At 38.6% G+C, this 12,213-nt stretch overlaps 2 protein-coding genes across 9 annotated transcripts in view; one reads left to right on the top strand and one right to left on the bottom strand.

Annotated features, from left to right (window-relative positions):
- The window catches only part of ERCC8 (ERCC excision repair 8, CSA ubiquitin ligase complex subunit), a 64,968-nt gene extending 59,496 nt beyond the window's left edge, over positions 1–5,472 (bottom strand). For 3 of the 5 annotated variants that reach the window (XM_023625634.2, XM_023625636.2, XM_070246241.1), the window contains exon 1: positions 5,242–5,472. In XM_023625634.2, the coding sequence (XP_023481402.1) occupies positions 5,242–5,318 (77 nt within the window). In that variant the 5' untranslated portion in view covers positions 5,319–5,472. The remainder of the gene's footprint in view (positions 1–5,241) is intronic. The other 2 variants (XM_070246240.1, XM_070246239.1) reach the window with 2 other exon arrangements.
- NDUFAF2 (NADH:ubiquinone oxidoreductase complex assembly factor 2) overlaps positions 5,452–12,213 on the top strand; it is a 145,763-nt gene continuing 139,001 nt past the window's right edge. For 3 of the 4 annotated variants that reach the window (XM_005604237.4, XM_023625640.2, XM_023625639.2), the window contains exon 1: positions 5,487–5,697. In XM_005604237.4, coding sequence (XP_005604294.4) covers positions 5,487–5,697 — 211 coding nt within the window. Of the gene's footprint in view, positions 5,698–12,213 lie in introns of all 4 variants that reach the window. The other variant, XM_001494417.7, reaches the window with a different exon arrangement.

The following is a 12,213-nucleotide window of genomic DNA, read 5'->3' as shown; positions in this document are numbered from 1 at the left end:
AAGATGGGCACGGATGTTAGCTCAGGGCCAGTCTTCCTCAGCAAAAAGAGGAGGACTGGCGGCAGATGTTAGCTCAGGGCTAATCTTCCTCAAAAAAAAAAAAAAACTACAATAAAATATTTAAAAACAAATAAATAAATAAAGTTGGGGGGTAAGAATTGTAACCATTGCATTTCAGTGTTCATGCTTTTGCCCTAAACAATAGATAAGAACCTGGGGCAAATTACAGTAGAGATCTTTTTTTTTTTTTTTAAGATTTTATTTTTCCTTTTTCTCCCCAAAGTCCCCTGGTACATATTTGTATATTTTTAGTTGTGGGTCCTTCTAGTTGTGGCATGTGGGATGCTGCCTCAGCATGGCCTGACGAGCGGCGCCATGTCTGCGCCCAGGATCCGAACTGGAGAAACCCTGGGCCGCCAAAGCGGAGCATGCAAACTTAACCATGGGGCTGGCCCCTATAGTAAACATCTCTTAATAAAATTGGACTGTGTAATTGTTTAATTAAACAAAAATGTCACTTAATGAGGGGAATCTTTAAAAAGAAATACTGCCTTAAACACAGTATTTTAAGTGAAATACACAAGTAGTCCTTGCTTTGCACAGTCTGATATACATGAATTTCAGTTATCATGGTTTAGTTAAATAATGCAAGAGCCCTGACAACATAGTTCAAACTTCAGTTACCATGGCTATTAACCATGAGTAACAGAACAAAACACAAAGTTCAATAATAGCTTTTCAGTTCACAAATCACTGAAACTATCACATCATAATTAGTGACCAATTTATATGACTTTGAAAGTCTGGAGGTGACTGGTCACTGTGCATTTATTATTCTGTTTCTCACACTGCCTGCAAAGCGTATAGTTTTGCTACCTCTTCGCCTCTGAGATAAGCTCACAAGGAATTTTTAAAAAAGGGATAATTGAACAAGGGAATTGGCCAACAAAATTAAAGTGCACCAAAGAAACACAAAGTGATAATGCTGGAAGTGAAACTCAAATTGAACATAAATCGAATTATAAAAGAAATAGCTGAGGGAACATTGGCACTGCTCCCACTTGAGAAACTCTAGATATGTGGACCGAGGAAATCCATGAAGGTGAACTTATAAGCAGAAATGAGGAAAAGTGGTTGTGATGAAAAGGTTGAAGATGTCCCAGAGGAAGTGACGCTGGCAAAAACCTTCACATTAAAGGAACTTTCAGAGATATTTCATGACATTAAAAATGCAAAGGACAAAATGTTGGGTATCTGACCCAAATTTAGAAAGGAGTATGATAATTAGTCAAAGTATAGAAAAGATCCTCAATTTGTATTATAAGTTCCTGTTTTTTAACAAAGAAATAACTTGAATTCTCATCATTTCTAATGTTTACATTACAATGTACTAAATAAATATTAGCGTCTACTATTTTTTCATTTCCCTAAACATTTATAGCTGACAGTAATGGTTTTTAAGTGTTTTGACAAAAAAGCTTAAAGATCCCAGAAGAATCATAATTTTCCCCATTGACTATTAAGATCACTTTGCCTAGGTTTCACACTCAGTTTTATGGATGTGCACTACTATGCAAAGCAAGGATGGCCTGAATATTTGCCAATTGTTTGAAGTAGAATTAAATGTAGTGAACAGAGGGCCATACCATCTTTCTTTTACAAACTGTACCCATATTATACATATTCTGATTTTCAAAAATTTGTTTTTTATTTATTAACATTTATTTAAGTTGGGTGGAAATTTAAGACATATGCGAAGCAAATGAATGCAGAATCTAAGACATATGCAGAGCAACTGAATGTGGAATCTTTCTCAAGAAATGGTTCTCAATCCTGGCTACACATTACTATCACCAAGGGAGCTTAAAAAAATCCCAGTGTCTCAGACCAATTAAATCAGAATTTATGGGTTTGGAATTTTGGCATGAACATTTTTTCCAAATATCCTATGTGATGCCAATATTCCAGCAAAGTTGAAAAATACTGTTTCTTCTTTTTGGACTTTCCCCCAATCTTTGCTTATAGTTGTCTCAATCATACCTTATTTTGTTTTAAGCGATTTGTTTAGATTGAGTATTTCAAAAGTGGTTCATTTAGTTTTTATAAGAACAGCAACTCTCTTTTTGTAGTCATACTTCATCAGCTCACATTAAAATGACAATCAGAATAATATGTAAAACTAGCATTAACAGGGTTAGGGACAAATACTGACTTTTGAGAAGCACACAAAGCAATTGGTGGGAGAGATGTGTATGGGATTACCAGAGAGTAGGTTTTCAGCTGGAAGTGTTAAGTATGCTCAGGGAATTAGCATGTCTACAGAGGAAATGAAATCCATTTATAGATGGATTAATCTGGCGATTTGGTTAGGAAACTTTCACCATTTTGAACTTTTATTTCTTCTAATGAAGTAAGAGGTTTATGTCATGGAATTCTGACAAAGAGCTATACCTCGTTGCTTCCTCAGACCAAGGACTTTTTGGAATTAAAACACTCTGAGAAACCCATTTTTCAGACTCTCAGTGGTGCATATGATTTAAATTATTACTGATATGACAAGACTTCTGAACATATTAGGGGAAACAATAATGTTGCTTCTTTTTAAAAAAGTGCAGCTATTTTCACTGAAATTAAAGATAAGACAATACGCAAGTTCACTCTCTTCCAATGTTTACGTTGCTGATCATAATGGAAAAATTACAGAACTACTTGGTGGAAACAAGCCATATTATCAGACTGACAAATTTTGATACACATAAATTTTGCTTGAGTTCTTGCTGTCACTGGAATAAAAACCTCTGGCTATGTCTGAGTGCTCTTATTAGAGTGCATGACTGAGCTGAAAAGGAATTATCATCAACTGTACACTAACTGGGGTTGGGGGCAGGGGGACAGCAGTAGATGCAGCCCCAATCATGTTTAAAACTAACCAAAACATGGTAAAAAAAATATGTTCGTTTAGTTAAAATTATGTGAACTATTTAGAAACATATTTACCCATTCTAAAAGCATAATACTAAAATGTAAGGATAATACAACACTTTAGAAGACAAAAACATCACATAAATTGTGCCAAACCCTCTTCTAGGCACTGGGAATACAAGTCCCTTTTCTCATAGGGGTTAAGAAGATAATACACTAGTAAGAAAATAAACATATAATACAATTTTAGTAGTAATAAACTGAATGAAGAAAATAAAGCAGAGTAATGGGATGGAGAACCAGAGTAAAGGAGTGGCTGGGAGCGACACCTGACCCATTCAATGGCTTCCTCCTTAAACACTGTCTTTCCTCAGCACCCATGACACCTCACTGCCCTGGTTCTCTTTCAATTCCTGTTGTTACTCCTTTTCAGTTCATTTGTACTCCCATCTTCTGCCTAACTTGAAGTATTGATCCTTCTCAGGTTTTTGTCATTGAACTTCTCTCTTCTTACTCTAAAAATAGTGCTTGGGTGATCTCATCTCCTCAATTCACATATCATCTTGCATTAATGATATCTAAATTTCTCCTGAGCATCAAATACATACAGGTATGCCCTGCTTAACGATGGGGATATCTTCTGAGAAATGTGTTGTTAGGCAATTCCGTCACTGTGTGAACATCATAGAGCTCACTAAAGGAGAACAAAATTTGCCACCCTAAAATGTGTCTCCAACATGAAGATTATTTTAGGCTGATTATTTTTAAAAAACAAAAGACTCAAAGTTTTTCTTGTTACCTCCCCCTTAACTGCACAAAAGAATTCAGATTAAAAAACCTGTCTCAGGAAGTGAGCTATCAACTTAGCATAATGTGAACTAGGTGGTAGACAGGGAGGAATCTAGAAAAGCCTGTTTGTTGTGCTCCCTCATGTCTTCTTCTGTTTCTGTGTGGCCAAGCATTTGCTTTCCAAAGAAGCTCCTTTTCACCTACTTGTGAATTATCTTTCTTCCCTTTGAAGTCCTTGACACTCCTTACCCACAATATCTGTCTTTTAGCTGAGGAGTGTATTTAAGATGAGGGTTTCTGCCACTTTGGCTAGTTACTTGGTTTTCCTGGGTTTCTTCCACGTATACACGTTATTAAAGTTTTGCTTGTTTTTCTCCTGTTAATCTGCCTCAGATCAGTTTAATTCTTAGACCAGCCAGAAGAACCTAGAAGGGTAGAGGGAAATTTCGTTCTTCCCTACAGCACTTACACAAACCTAGACGGTATAGCCTAGTACACACTTAGGCTATATGGTACTAATCTTATGGGACTACCATTGTGTATGTGGTCTATCATTGACCAAAATGTGGTTATGTACCATGTGATTGCATATGCGATTGTGTCCTCCACTCTCCAGATGAAAATCTTCACAGGTTCCTTGAAAGCAATAGGGGAAAAATCAATGTGGGTAAAATTAAACTAAAACTTGCTCCCTCTTCGGGTAGCAATGTCACCATCATTCTACAGGGCTCTTCAGGGCTCATAGCTGGGAATCATTGTTGACTCTTCCCTTTTCATCATTCACTATATCCAATCAATTTCCATGGCTGGTTGATTCTATTTCCCAAATATTTTTCAAATATCTTCACTCTATTCCACCCAAATACCACCTGCCTGGGCCAGGCTTCCAACAACTCTCTCCTTGCAACAGGTAGCTACTGCACTCTTGTTCTCAACTTCAATTCATTCTCCAAACAGATGACAAAATGCAACAGTTGTCACCTTATTCTCATCTTCATAGCTCTTAACCAAGCACACAAGACTGTTCCTCACCTAGTCTCTGCCTACTTCCCTAGCTTCATCTCTTGTCAACGGTTCCCTCCTCCCCAGCTCTGCTCTAGTCATGCTAAACTCTGTTCAATTCCTGGCTTATGCTCAGCCTTTAACAAACTGTTTGGCACACAGTAGGCGCTCACTAAATATGTCGACTGAATAAATGAACGAATCCTTGGAGGATAGTTATTCCTTGGGCCGAAAGGGCGGGGAGACGTAATATGAGGGAGAAAGAATAAGGTAAAATGCGAATTATCCTCATTTAGATTTATAGCGCCCTCACCCGAGCCCACGTGCGCACCTACCTGCCTACAAGCACATAAAAGGTATCATTTTCCCAAGCCACAGAGCAGAAGAGAGAGCAGAGCCAGTGTGGTGGGAGGAAAATGATGATAAGGCGGGAAAGCGTGAGGCAAAGCTAACGTAGCCATCGGTCCAGATTCAACTGTTACAGAACTGTTACGTCTCTGTTACAGAAAAGAGTAAGGGTTTCTTTACCTCCGTGTGGACTCCGCTCTCCGGAAGCGAAGAGGGTCGTCCAAACCGGCTTGTCGCGCCGACAAAAACCCTAGCATCCTTTCCTGTCACACAGACTGGAAAACTGGCCGCCGCCATGACAGGCCTCGGAGGTGGGCCTGTAACAACGGAGCCTCCCATTGGTCAAGCCGTGATGCGAACCGGCCAATGGTGAGCGCCGTTACTAGACGGGCGCAAGGATGCGGGCGGGTGGGTCCTCCGGTCCGATGGGCGGGGCCGGCGGCTGGGGCGTTCCTGCTCCGGTCGCCGCAGATCGCGCTGTGACGGGTGCTGGGAGCTGGGCGGCCGGCATGGGTTGGTCTCAGGATTTGTTCCGCGCCTTGTGTAGAGCGCTGTCGAAGGACGTGAAGGAGCAAGTGGGCACAGACCGGTTCGGAAACAAATACTACTGTATCCCGGAGTACAAGAACTGGAGAGGTGAGGAGCGAGCGAGGGCAGCGGTTGCCTAGTCGGTAAATGAAGGGCAAGCGAGAGCGTCTCGTAAACCCACGCCCCGTGCGACACTTGTGACATCCCCTCGGGACCACCCGAGTTCGTTCAGCCCGCCGCCCCCTGCGCCTTTGCCGTTAGCCTTCGCTCTGGCTTTCGCTGGGCGGCTCTGCACCGTGCCTGCCCCCGGCGCCTTCCCCCGCAGCGTCGGCCCTTGCCGTTGGGCGACGTACACGGGGACAAGTCCTCGGAGGTCTTTTACTATCGTCTCGGGAAGGGCAGGCAAGTGGCCTTTCCTCCTCCTGAGCCCCTCTTGCGACCCGGCCGGCACCCTGTGATAGAGGAGGTGTGTCTGGAGCGCCTCCGCTGTCCTCTTTCTTGGTGTTGACCTTTCTTAGTGGCTCCGGCGCTGGCCCCGTGCGTCACCGTCCTCCCAACCACGGCTTGCCAGAAAAGGTCCGTGCGCACGGACAGTGTGGACAAGAGATCCCCACAGACTCCGCGTTCCCTTTCCCGCGAGTTAGCCCTCCAAGCCCCGGTTGCACTCCCTGTGAGACCCACGGCTCTAACGGTAGCGTCCTGTGCAGGATTCGCGCGGAGTCAGGGAGCGCAGGGACGTTCCTGTTCACTGACGTCACTCCACGTGGCAGCGGTCTTCTCTTCTGTCTTGTTCCGTCATCGGGATGCAAAACATCTCAGGCTTCGGGAGTAGAAAGGCTTAGGTTATCTCAGCTCTGACGCCTAATAGCTAAGAGGTCACGGACAAAGTATTTGTTTAGGTCTCAGTATCCTCACTTGAAAGTTGGAGATGATACTAATAACTATCATTGAGAAGCGCTAAAACCTTTCCAAAACTGTTCCATTCGTTTCCTGCAACTCTTGACAAAGGAAATTACTCCCTCTTTCCTCGTAGAGCACATATAAAGTGTATTCTGTGATTTACACTCAAAATTGTTTTGCCTAGCCTTCTTCTGTAGTGTATTTTAATATCTTAGACTTGCTTCCCTAATGAGCTGCTAAACTCTATCAGGGCAAAGAATGTGTCTTAAAAAAAAAGTCCACAAAAAACCTAGCATGGTGGTGAAGTATTTCTTGACAGATTGCAAGCAGAGGGAAAGATGTTTCTTTCCATAAGTTGTCAGTAACATTAAAAAAATATGCAAAACGTCGGGTTGATTTTTTTTATTGAAGTATAATATACATACAGTGACATTCACCCTTTTTGGTGTACGGTTTTATGTTTTTTGACAAATGCATAGAGTTGCCTATCACCACAATCACGGTAAAGAACAGTTCCATCACCCCAAAAAGTCGCTCCTACCAGCCCTTAGAAGGTAGTTCGTTCCCTTACCCCATACCCAGTCCTTGGCAACCACTGATCTGCTTTATGTTTCCTATGGTTTTGCCTTTTTCCAGAATATCATATCAGTGGAATTACAGGGGATCTAGTCTTTTGGGTCCAGCTTATTTCACATAGCATGATGCAGTTGTGGTTCATCCATGTGTCAGTAGTGGTTGCTTTTCATTGCTACGTAGTATTCCATTGTATGAGTTTACCACAGTTTGTTTATATCCATTTACCAGTTGAAGGACATTTGGGTTGTTTGTAGTTTTTGGTGATTGTGAGGAAAGCCTCTATAAACATTCCCATACAGGATTTTGTGTGAACATAATTTCTCTTGGTTGAATACCTCGAAGTGGTTGTGTGGTAAATGTATATATAACTTTATAAGAAACTGCCAAACTGTTTTCCAAATTGGCTGTACCATTTTGCATTTCTAGCAGCAATACGTGAAAGTTCTAGTGTCGCATCCTCACCAGCACTTGGTATTGGAAGTTTTTTTGTTTTTATTTTAGCTATTCTAAGAGGTGTATAGTGGTATCTTACTGTGGTTTTAATTTTCATATTCCTAATGACTGAGGATGTTGAGAATCTTTTCATATGCTCATTTGTCACAATCTTTGGTGAAGTATCTATTCAAATCTTTTGCCCACTGGAAAAAAAATTATATTGATTTCATTGTATCATTTCAATGAAAATACAATATCATTAAAGAAAAATTTAAATTAACAAGATCATGTCTATCCTAAAATAAAATTTTTGAGTCAAAAGATATGTTTAACTTTATTATAATACCAAATTATTTTCCAGAGTGCTTATGCCAATTTATACTGCAGTCAGCTTGGTATTTTGAATTCATGTGCTCTCGGTTGTGAGAAAATCAGGCCTTTATTGATGATGTAGGAGAATCATTATATGCTAATATCTCTGTGTGCCTCCGTTTTTAAATAATTGAGGCCTGCAGCACAGATGTTGTACATTCTGTAAATACTGTTACAGCTTTCCTAAGGCTTCCACTGTAAATCAAGGGGAAATATCTTTAGTTTGTTTTAAAGCAAGTTTTCCAAAAATAAGTCATCTAAGTTTCCTGTTTCATTGATATGAAGGGTGAACTCTTTAGAAGTCTCCTTGAGTTTTCTTTGAATTGCATAAATTGTTGAGCATTTAGCACCATCAGTGAAGAGTATTTAAAAACTCCTTTTTTTTTTTTGGTGAGGAAGATTCACCCTAAGCTAACATCTGTTGCCAATGTTCCTCTTTTTTTTTTTGCTTGAGGAAGATTAGCCCTGAGCTAACATCCATGCCAATCTTCCTCTGTTTTGTATGTGGGATGCCTCCATAGCATGGTTGATGAGAGGAGTAGGTCCATACCCGGGATCCGAACCTGCAAACCTGGGCTGCGGAAGCTGAGCACGTGGAACTTTAACTACTCGGCCATGGGACAGCCCCAAGAACTCTTCAGAGGAAATTAATTTTTAATTCAGTTAATTAGTGTGGTGTCAGTCATCAAAGAACTATGTTTTCACATAGGATATTATTTAATGAGAGAAAAGATATTGTTATATAATTCAAAATAAGTCTCTTGACTGTTGTCCAGTCAGCTGAATTTAAGTTTAGATTGTTGAAATTTTAACTTTCTTTAAAGCATATTGGAATTTCAGGATAAAAAGATTATGAATATAGCATGTAGTTGGCATTTTTAATAACAAAGTGTTAATCAACATTTTTTATTAAAAATCTGCTTGCTCTATGATAGATTATTTAGTAAAAGATTCTTCAATTAAACTTTGTTTAGAAAATTCCGTTGTATTGCACCCTTCTTATTTATATTATCTGAGTTTTTATCCACTTGATTCCATTTGTCTCATGTTTCAAAAGGTAGTTCTCTTCCTTTTGAGATAAATTCTTGTATCATATGCTTGATTGTAACTAGAACGTCTTCGAACCTTGTTTTATTATTTTCACCTCCTCCTTTTGTATGATTATTAAACATCTGCCCCCGGTTAAAACCCAGTTAAGTTTATCAACTGAAGTTGATAATAGTCATTATGAATGTCCAAATTTGAGAGGGGGAGTGAATATAGTACGTAATTTGCAAAAACACTGGTTTAGAATATTGTTTGGTTCTGGACACCACACTTTAGGAGAGATGATTGAAAATCTAGTGTCTACACAGGGGTAGTTATCATGAGGAAACTTTCTAGAAACTTTATCTCTGAGTACTACCTGTGATTCTTGAGGAAATTGAACCTGTGAAGGGAAGATTTAGGAAGAGCTTCAAGTACTTGAAAGATTGTTGTGTAGAAAACGATTAGGTTCCTCTGTATAGTCCTTTTACTCAGAACATAGATCAGGGGGTAGATGTTTGCCTTTTTATAAGAAACAGCTTTCAGACTGTTAGAGCTGCGCTAGAAAAAGAAGAGAGTGCCTCGTGTTTACTTGTAGCTGGAAGAATTTAGGGAGATAAATAGCTGGAAATGTTTGCTCAGCACCTTGAACGATAAATACGATTTCAGAAAGAGTGGTAGAAGAGTATTCTTGGTTAAGGCTATAGGCAGGAAATGCCACGGAGATTAGAAGGCGGTGCCATGTGGGTAGACTTCAGGGTAGAAGAACAAGAGAAAGCTGTTTTAGTAAGGGGATAGACAAGGTCAGATTGTAAAAGGCCTTGAATACTATAGGTGTGAAGTTTGTACTTCATTCTGTAGATAGTAGGTAGCCATTGAAAGCTTTTCACCAGGGAAGAGGTATGACATGATTAGAACTTTTAGAGAAATGACTCTGGAAGCCCCATGAAAGATGAGCTAGAGGCGAGAGGGAGGGTACTAAAATACTGTTAGGTGGGAGTGTTCTAGGTTTACCATGGTCCTAGAAAGAGATCTTACTGGACTCAAGTGATGGGCACAGAAAGAAAAATTTAAATTTTGCAAAACTTTTGGGCTTGATAATGAATTAGACTGATGGGAGGGGAAAGAAAAGAGGAGAGGCCAAAGATGATTTTATTGTTTTAATTCTGGAGAGCTGGTGGATTGTGATGTACTGATTCATGCAAATAGAGGCTAATAGTGACTAATGCAAATAGAGAAGCAGGCTTTATGGTTGGGTTCGTGGAAGAGTAAATAGAGTTTGTTGCTTATACCAGGACAACTGTATACTCATATCTGCAGTTCCAAAAATGTCAGTGATTAAAATACAGATTTGGAAGCCACCTTAATATAGGTGATCACTAAAACTGTAGGGATAGTTGGATTCAAACAGGGAGAGTAATAATCAGATGAGACTGAGAAAGGTATTTAGGAACGCTGTCATTTCAGTGGCTTTTCATTACCTGAGAATAAATCCAAACTACCTGGTTGGCATTTATGACCTTTGAGTCCATCCTGAAAGTGACATTTGTTGATAATCTAATCTTTAGATCAATAATTTTGTAAGAAGTCTAGATATTTCTGCTTTAGGAGAGCTCACACCTGAAAGCTTACATGATTTTCCACCAGCGAGTTGAATCAGATAATAGTATTTAATTTTCAGCATTCAAAAAAATAATAGCATTAAAAATTAATTGAACGTAGCTATTTTTGTATCTAGTGTGTTATTTTTCATAATACTGAGCTTCAGTTGATGTTCCCAAAACAGAATCCATTGGGGGCAATGCAGGAATAGCAGTGGACAGTAAGTAACAGTGATGTCTTCTTTTAGAATCCAGGAGTAATTTTTCATCAAACATGGTAGATTTATTTTTGGAATATATTTTTTAAAACTGTATAACTTGCATTAGGGCTTTTTACATAGTGAATTGTTTACACTAGGCTACTAGCAGTGGTTTTCAAACTGTTCATATTTTAATAATTATGAAATAAATCTATTCAATATTTTATTAGAAAATCTTAGATTCTGAAAGATTTTGTTCTCAGTTTTTTAATGAAGTATTATTTGTACGTTTATAAAAATTGTGAGCAAAGAGAATTTTGTGCTAAGGTTTTCATGAAAGTGTTTGCTGCCAAATTATATTTTCTATACTTTGTATATTTACATGAGTATCTTTAGATTTGCATATATTTGGATTGTTAGTGTGCCAAACACATGATTTATGATAACATTTCCTGAATTTTATATTTCATGCTTTTTGGTTAAAGAAAAATGATGGCCTTTGAATATGGAGTTCTAAAACACTTTTGGGAAGCCAAATCAGAAGCGGTATAAACCAAACTTTATTTTATTTATTTGATTTTTTTTGCTGAGGAAGATTGGCCCTGAGCTAACATCTGTTACCAATCTTCCTCTTTTTTTTTTTTGCTTGAGGAAGATTCAGCCTGAGCTAACATCTGTGCCAGTCTGCCTCTATTTTGTAAGTGGGTCACTGCCACAGCATGGCCATTGACGAGTGGTATAGGTCTGCACCCAGGAACCAAATCCAGGCCATCAGAGCTGAGTGTGCCAAACATAACCACTAGGCCACAGGGCCAGCCCATAAACCAAACTTTAAAGTTGATAGTTTAAAAATTGAAGTTTGTCAATCTAAAATTGAATTTTGTTTAAAATTGAGGGTTATTTTATACCATTTCTATGTGCTTCCTTTTTAAAAAAGATTATTAGTTGGATTTTACCTTCTGTTCTAACCTGAGAATCACTTCTGTTTTATTTATTTATCCATTTATTTATTTTTAACTGTTGAATTATGAAATACTTCAAATATAAAAAGTAGAATGATAAAACAAGCTTCCATGTACTCATTACTCTTTTTCAGCAGTTATCAACTCATAGCTAAAATTTGTTTTCTGCATACTCCCACTCCTCTCTCCTCTTATTTTGAAACAAATACAAACATCATGTCAGTTTACCTATAAACATTTTAGTGTATCTCTTTAACACAAAGACTCTTCTTTTTAAATATTTAAATATAACAATAACACTATCATCACTTATAGAAATCACCAGTTCTTTAATATCATAAAATATCCTGTCCTTCATATTTCCTGCTGTCCTATAATATTCTTATTTATTGATTTGTTTACTTATTTTTGCAGTTTGTATAAATTGAGTTCCAAAGTCTTTGCATTATGATTGCTACTATGTTTTTTAAGTCTTGTAATTTATAAGTTCTCTCTTCATGTAGATTATTTTATTTTATTTTTTCTGTCTCTCTCACACATACACCCCTGCTT

Source organism: Equus caballus, chromosome 21 (genome assembly GCF_041296265.1).
Source record: "Equus caballus isolate H_3958 breed thoroughbred chromosome 21, TB-T2T, whole genome shotgun sequence".
Classification (NCBI taxonomy): domain Eukaryota; kingdom Metazoa; phylum Chordata; class Mammalia; order Perissodactyla; family Equidae; genus Equus; species Equus caballus.
Note: the sequence above shows the minus strand (reverse complement) of the source record. Positions and strands in the feature narration are given on the sequence as shown.